Source organism: Mus caroli, chromosome 7, assembly GCF_900094665.2.
Source record: "Mus caroli chromosome 7, CAROLI_EIJ_v1.1, whole genome shotgun sequence".
NCBI classification, from domain to species: Eukaryota; Metazoa; Chordata; class Mammalia; order Rodentia; family Muridae; genus Mus; species Mus caroli.
In genome coordinates, this window is record NC_034576.1 from 129,558,789 (window position 1) to 129,566,504 (window position 7,716).

The 7,716-nt window shown below is 41.3% G+C and overlaps 1 protein-coding gene across 3 annotated transcripts in view; it reads left to right on the top strand.

The window, feature by feature from the left end:
• Srcap (Snf2 related CREBBP activator protein) overlaps positions 1-7,716 on the top strand; it is a 46,866-nt gene that overhangs the window by 4,687 nt on the left and 34,463 nt on the right. For all 3 annotated transcript variants that reach the window (XM_029479224.1, XM_021169182.2, XM_029479225.1), the window contains 3 exons: positions 2,691-2,942; positions 4,351-4,536; positions 4,857-4,997. In XM_029479224.1, coding sequence (XP_029335084.1) covers positions 2,691-2,942; positions 4,351-4,536; positions 4,857-4,997 — 579 coding nt within the window. The remainder of the gene's footprint in view (positions 1-2,690; positions 2,943-4,350; positions 4,537-4,856; positions 4,998-7,716) is intronic.

The following is a 7,716-nucleotide window of genomic DNA, read 5'->3' on the forward strand; positions in this document are numbered from 1 at the left end:
TTTTTTTTTTTTTTTTTTTTTTTTTTTTAAGGCCAGGTTTCTCTGTGTAGCCTTGGTTGTCCTGGAACTCACTTTGTAGACTAGGCCGGTCTTGAACTCAGAAATCCGCCTGCCTCTGCCTCCTGAGTGCTGGGACTAAAGGTGTGAGCCAACACTGCCCAGCCTGAGATCCTATCTTTAAAAAAAGACACATGGATTGGTGAGATGGCTCAGCGGTTTAGAGCAGTGATGGCTTTTCCAGAGTTCAATTCCCAGCAACCACATGGTGGCTCACAGTCATCTGTAATAGGATTCAGTGACCTCTTCTGATGTGTCTGAAGAGAGCTCAGTGTGCTCACATACATAAAAATCTTCAAGAAGTTATTAAAGAAAAGAAAAAAAGACACAGGTCTTTCTTACCATAAGGAAGTCTAGGCTAAGCCAGAAGGTGGTGGTGCATGCCTTTAATCCCAGTATCTAGGAAGCAGAGGCAGTTCAAGGCCAGCTTGGACTACAGAGCAAGTTCTAGACAGCCAAGGCTACTCAGAGACACCCTGACTTAAAATAATGAAAAATGAAAAAAAGAGAGGTCTAGGTTAGGCTGTAAATGGAGATTAGGCAAAATGGTTCTTACACTGCAGGCTTTAAGAATATTTTAACTTCACTTGGAATTGAAACAAGATAAGCCTTAACTGAGATACTGTTTCTTTCCTCATACCATGGAAATGTGAGGGGTGGTGGCATGCTTTTAAATTAATTAAATCTATATTGCATTTAATAAGACACGGCTTCTTGTGGGGCTGGGATATAGCTTAGGGGGTACAATTTTTGTTATGCACAAGGCTCAGGATTGGGCCTTGGGTTGATTCCCAGTACTGTGTGCATATATACTGTATATTGTGGCACAGACCTGAAATCCCAGTACTTTGTTTGAATGATGGAGCAGGAAGCTTTGAGGTCAGCTGAGTGATGGTGGATGGAGCACACCTTTAATCTCAGTACTTTGGAGGCAGAGGCCAGCTTAGTCTACAGAGCAAGTTCTAGGATAGCCAGGTCTACACAGAGAAACCTTATCTCGAAAAAAGGAAAAAAAAAAAAAAAACCCAACAATAAAAGAAGTTGGAGGCCATTCTCAGCTATATGAAGGATTTCTAGCATCATCTGAGTAACATGTGACCCTGTTTCAAAATGGAGGTGGAAATTGGGAGTTTCCTTCATGTATCCTAGCCTCCTGAGTGTGCTGGTATTATACCCCTGTACCACCAGAGATAGCTAGTTCAATTAGTAGTCTTTTCATTTGCTTTTCAATTAATAGTTTTTTCATTGGTCTTTGAAGTTAAGTCCTCATGCATGCTAAAGCAAAACTCTTTTTCACTGAGCCATATCCTTTTAAGCTTTCAAATATGTTTCTAGGAGTTGAGTGCAGGGCTTTGCATGATCCAGGCAAGTAAGCCCTCTGCATTGCTCCAATGGATTTGATTCTTAGTTTTTTCTAGCTAATTGAAAATTTTGATACATAATTTTTAGTCATTTAGCTGGGGTAGGAATTTGAGGCATATTGAGGCTTCAGTATTGTACTGGATTTCATGAGTGAGCTCATTTGTCATATTTCAGTGGGACACTGGTTTCCAGTTATTGCTTTTATAGTTGATACTTTGTAAAATAATGTGTGGGTATTTGAGAAGAGGGTTTTGTTCCATTCTCTATATTACCAGTGAAGAAATTTAATGGGCTCTGGGCTTTTTTTCCTGGTTTTTATGTTAACTCAAATTGCTTAGATGAAGATGCCACACTTGCTTTTTTTTTTTTTTTTTGGTTTTTGAGACAGGGTTTCTCTGTGTAGCCTTGGCTGTCCTGGAACTCACTCTGTAGACCAGGCTGGCCTCCAACTCAGAAATCAACCTGTCTCTGCCTCCCAAGTGCTGGGATTAAAGGCATGTGCCACCACTGTGCACCGCACTTCCTCTTTATGTGAGTAAAATCAAGGTCCTAAAAGGACTATTAAATTTGATACCATAGCATGCTTTTGATCACAGCACTTCTGAGGCAGAGACATACATCTCTGTGAGTACATAGACTACCTCAAGGACAAAAAGAACAAAAATTGTGTATTGTAGTAGGCTTGAAAAAAAAGCAAGTTTTTGTTTTTGAGAGCTATACCTCTAACACTGTAGTAGAAGTCTTGAATTTAGGTAGTCGTATGTATTAGCATGTTAGTCTTGTAAGTCAGAAATCTACCAGAAATTTGGCTCTACCATTTTTAATTTGTTAAAAAACTTTCCAAGCTTAATGTGGTAGCACTAACCTGTTAATCCAGCACTTGGGAGGTGGATTATAAATCCCAGGCCAGCTGGGCAGTGGTAGTGCATTGCTTTTCGTTCCAGCACTTGGGAGGCAGAGACAGGTAGATTTCTGAGTTTGAGGCCAGCCAGGGCTACTCAGAGAAACCCTGTCTCAAAAATCAATCCATCAATCAACCAATAAATCAGTCCCGGGCCAGATGCAGTGAGGCCTTATCTTCAACTGTAGCATCCTCTTTTTGACACCCACCAAAAAGACAAAAGAAGACAACAAAAAAGTGTTTGTGTTGATAAAAATGGGAGTGATATGATACCTTATTCTTAATTTTTTGTTGTAAAATGGAATATTAAAATAATTAAAACATTTAACACAATGCTTAAAATCCTTTTTCTCATTCTCCTTTTTTCTAGATGGTGTCGGACGGCATGACAGGCAGCAATCCTGTGTCTCCTGCCTCATCTAGTTCTCCAGATTCTAGTGGGGCAGGAGGCATCTCCCCCCAACATATAGCTCAAGATTCCTCACTGGATGGACCTCCAGGCCCGCAAGATGGTACCACAGTTCCTCTGGAGGGGTTCAGCTTATCCCATGCTACTGACCTGGTCAACAGGGGTCAGAAGTGGGAGAAGAGCCATGCAGAAATTGCAGAGCAAGCCAAACATGTATGTATTGGGAAGGCCCATGAAGATTCATTGGAGTTGACTTAAGTTCCAGGGGATCCAGTTCCCTTTGCTAGCCTCTATGGGCATTAGGCTTTCAAGTGGTTTGCAGACATACATGGAGGCAAAACAACCATACACAAAACGAAAGAAAGAACATGACCAACTTTCCTTCGGCCTAAAATGAGATTTCATACATGCTAGGCATAGGCAAGTGTTCCCCTTTTATTAAAAGGGTTTGTTTTGTTTTGTTTTTTGGTATATATGAGTATCTTGCCTACATGTATGCCGGCTGAAGATGGTGCACATTTTAAATCCCAGCACTTGGGAGGAAAAGGCAGGTGGATTTCTTGAGTTTGAGGCCACACTGGTCTACAGAGTGAGTTCCAGGACAGCCAGGGCTATACAGACAAACCCTGTTTTAAAACTGAAAAATAAATAAAAATTTGAAAGGAGGTAACCGAGGTAGCTCTCACCTGTATTTCCAGCACTCTGAGGTGATGACACAGGATTACGGAGTTTAAGTCAACCTAGACTGCAGGGTAAGCTAGACACTATCTCAAAAAGTGCAAGCGCCGGGTGTCATGGTGCACGTTTTTAATCTCAGCACGTGGGAGGTAGAGGCAGGTGGATTTCTGAATTTGAGGCCAGCCTGGTCTACAGAGTGAGTTCCAGGACAGCCAGGGCTACACAGAGAAATCCTATCTCAAAAAAAAATTAAAACAAACCATCAAATCTAAATAAAGAAGGCATTAGACACTGAAGTACTTTGTAAGCTGTTATGGTATTAAAATTTATTGTTTTCCCATTTATGTCTAGTCTGTAGCCTGTGAAATTTTCAATAAATTAGACTGAAATCATATTTCTAAGAAAGAAATTGATTTCTACAGTGCTAAGTCATGGCCTGATTTTTAATATCTATTTCACTTGTATTATGTTTATAGGTGTTTGTGCACTTGCATATGGAAGGCAGATGTCAACATTTAGTTGCTTCTTTGGATATTTTTTCGTTTGGGTTTTTTGTTTGGTTTTGGGTTTTGTTTTTGTTTGTTTGTTTGTTTGTTTTGAGACTGGGTCTCAATATGTAGCCCTTGATTGGTTTGGAAGTTGCTATGTAGAATAATTTGGCCTGGAACTCAGAGTTAAGCCTGCCTTTGCCTTCCAGGGTTGAGGGTTAAAGGCATACTCAGGTTTCTAGGCCTGTTTTTGATTCCCAGTTCTTTCCTAGATGTATAATCTCAGCAATGTCATTTAACTTCCTAGATATTCCCTCATACCATTGAATCTATTCCCTTGTAGGATTGATTGAAAATAAAACACTGAGCTCATTCAATGGTCAGGATTCCAGCCATGGCAGTGATATAGCTTGCATGTCCAGAAACTCTTGATCAATGTCATTACCCCATATTAGGAAGCTGAAATTGAAACTCGAATTGCTGAACTTCGGAAGGAGGGATTCTGGTCATTGAAAAGGTTACCTAAAGTGCCAGAGCCTCCCCGCCCTAAAGGACACTGGGACTATCTGTGTGAAGAGATGCAGTGGCTCTCTGCTGACTTTGCTCAGGAGCGCAGATGGAAGCGAGGTGTGGCCCGGAAGGTATGTCCTGTTTGCTGTAACATCTGTATGTTTTCAGGTGTATTTGAAACCTTATCTGGGAGGTGATGGTGTATACCTTTAATTCCAGCGTTGGAGAGGCAGAGGAGGGTAAATCTCTGAATTTGAGGCCAGTCTGGTCTACAGAGTTCTAGGATAGACAGGGTCACACCCCAAATAAAGCCGACAAATTAATATACACTTTTGGTGGTTTCTGCATTTAGAGGTAAGCCTTTTCTTGCCCTTGATAACGTTTGTATTTGATTGTGTGGATAGGGACATTTAGTTTTGAGCATTTTCATACTGGGTCATTATTTCTATAGGTGGTACGTATGGTGATCCGGCACCACGAAGAGCAGCGACAAAAGGAGGAGCGAGCTCGGAGAGAGGAACAGGCCAAGCTGCGCCGAATTGCTTCTGCCATGGCCAAGGATGTTAGGCAGTTCTGGAGCAATGTGGAGAAGGTGAACCATGAGGCTGGAAAAAAGGGGTGGCCTGGAGTAGGTTAGAGGGAGGTATATTAATAGGCCTGACCAAAGCTTACCAAGGAACTAAACGCTGCAGTTCCAGCTCTTTGTGACATTTCCCTATGTAGGGGACCTTTCCGATCCTGAGTGTCACAAGGAAGAAGACTTGGCTTCCCTTTCCTACCTACTCATTTAAAACATTGGGAACAGCGCCTAGTAGTCTGTTTTAGTGGCAAATATCCATTGTAGATTTGGGGATGAAAGGACTCTTTGGCTCCAAGGAGACCATCTACTCTTTGCAGGGTGTATATTAACATGTTTCCTGTTTATTTAGTTATCTCTCCTGCTGTATGTTAAGTTGTAATTATCTCTGAATTCTCTCACCTCCCTCATTGGGCTCGTGTGATTGGTTCTAGGACTCCTTGTGGGCATCTAATCTGGAGATGTTCAAGTCCAGGACTTAAAATGCAATATAATATATGCATATATAATATATGAATACCTAATTGAAGAGTTTCAAATAGTTTTAGAATGTTTTATTATACACATTGTGGTGTAAAAAGTACTATGTAAATAGTTGTTATACTGTATTGTTTGAGATAGGGGTATTGCTGTATTTCACAGGTTTTCTTACTGTTTCAGTTTTAAGACAGGGTGTCATGTAACCATGTTATCCTCAATTTTGCTATGTAACTAAAAATATCTTGAACTCCTGATGCTCCTTCCACCTTCTAAAGCCGCTTTGTTGTTATTGTTTCTGTTCATTTTTGCAACAGGGATCTCAAGTAGACTAGGTTACCTTCATAGCAGGGGTTGGTCCTTTTCCCACTGTTTCCTCTCAAGTGCTGTATTACAGGAGTGTACCAGCATGATGATTGGTCTTGAACTCATCTTCTCTTCAGTTTATAAACCTGGCTGCAATGTTTATTTTGTAGTATTTGAGACCGTCTATGTAACATATGCTAGTCCGGAGCCATCTTCAGTCTCCTGAGTGCTGAGGATGTGCCATTTAACACCTAGGCTTGGAATGGGGGCAGGGGGAGTGGTTAACATTTTTTATTATGTGTGTATTTGGGTTTGGGGTGGGGAGACATACCATGTCACACATAGTCAAGATCAAAGGACAATTTGTGAGTGTCTGTTTCTGCTATGTGAGTTACAAGGATTTAACTCAGGCTGTTAGTCTTGATGTTGACTCATCTTGCCTTCCTCCTTTTTTTGTGCATTTGAGACAAAGTCTCATCATAGTATAGACTGGCCTGGAACTCAAGCTTCTCCTCTTGAACTTAGAGAAATCCTGGTTCAGCTAGCATGCCAAGGCATGCATTTGTTTGTTTGTTTGTGAGAAACAGAGTCCTCCTAGCTCTGGCTGGCCTAGAACTCCCTGTATAGATCGGGCTGGCCTTGAGGTCTACCTACCTCTACCTCTAGACTGTTGAAGATTAAAGGTGTTTGATACAATGCTTAGAGGTAAAAAACTTTTAAAAGATTTATTGGTTTTATTTATGTATGTGTATGCCTGTATGAAATTTATGTGCAGTAAGTACATACAGATACCCACACACCTGCCAAAGCAAGTTGGATCTCTGGAAACTGGAGTTACAGGTTACTGTGAACCACCTAATATAAGTAAGTGTTGGGCACCAAGCTTATCCTCACCTCAAGAAGAGCAGCAATACATGTTCCTAACCTGAGCCGGCATTCTGGTTCCAAGTTTAAAAAGCCTTTATTTTCATTATTTTTAAATTATATGTCTGTTTATGGGTATGTGATGTGCACATGAATGCTGGTGACCTTGGAGGCAAGAGGATGTTGGATCTTCTGGAGCTGGAGTTGTGAACTGTCTGATGTGGGTGCTAGGAATTAAACTCCAGTCCACTGCAAGAGTAGTTAGTGCTCTTAAGCAGTCAGCCATTTCTCCAGCCCTCAGCCCCATTTTTTAAAAAAAAAAATTAATTATTTAAATTATGTGCACATAAGCCAGAGCTGATTTATAAAAGTCAGAGGACAATTTGGAAGTTGTTGGTTCTCTCTTTCCCACCCTGTGGGTCCGAATTGAATTCAAGTTGTTAGGCTTGGCAACAGGTGTCTTTATCTACTAAGTCATTTTGTCAACCTCAAGTTTTTAGTTTTTGTTGTTGCTTTGGTTTCTTTGAGATAGGGCCTCTCTACATAGCCCTGGCTGTTCTGGAACTCACTCTGTAGACCAGGCTGGCCTCCAACTCAGAGATATCTGCCTGCCTTTACCTCCTGAGGTCTGGGATTCAAGATGTGTGTCACCACGCCCACCTATAGTTTTAGTTTTATTAACCCAGAGCCTCCTGTTGCTAAGTCTGTGCTTTAGTCACTGTCTTTAACCTCCAGACTTTTTTTGAATATTTTTTATTTTCGATTCACATACCTGGCCATTCACACATGGTCTCTTCCTACTGCTGCTGTTCTCCTTGTTAGTAGTTACAGAAGACAACACCATCAGCCCCCAAACCTGGGATTTTGTTTGTTAGGCATGTGCTCTCCTACTGACATACACTGGTAGCTGTGCATACTCTGTTTATAATTTATTTGTTTTGGTTTTTGGTTTTTGAAAATAAGATTTCTCAGCCGGGCATGGTGGTACACTCCTTTAATCCCAGCACTCAGGAGGCAGAGGCAGGCAGATTTCTGAGTTTGAGGCCAGCCTGGTCTACAAAGTGAGTTCCAGGACAGCCAGGGCTAT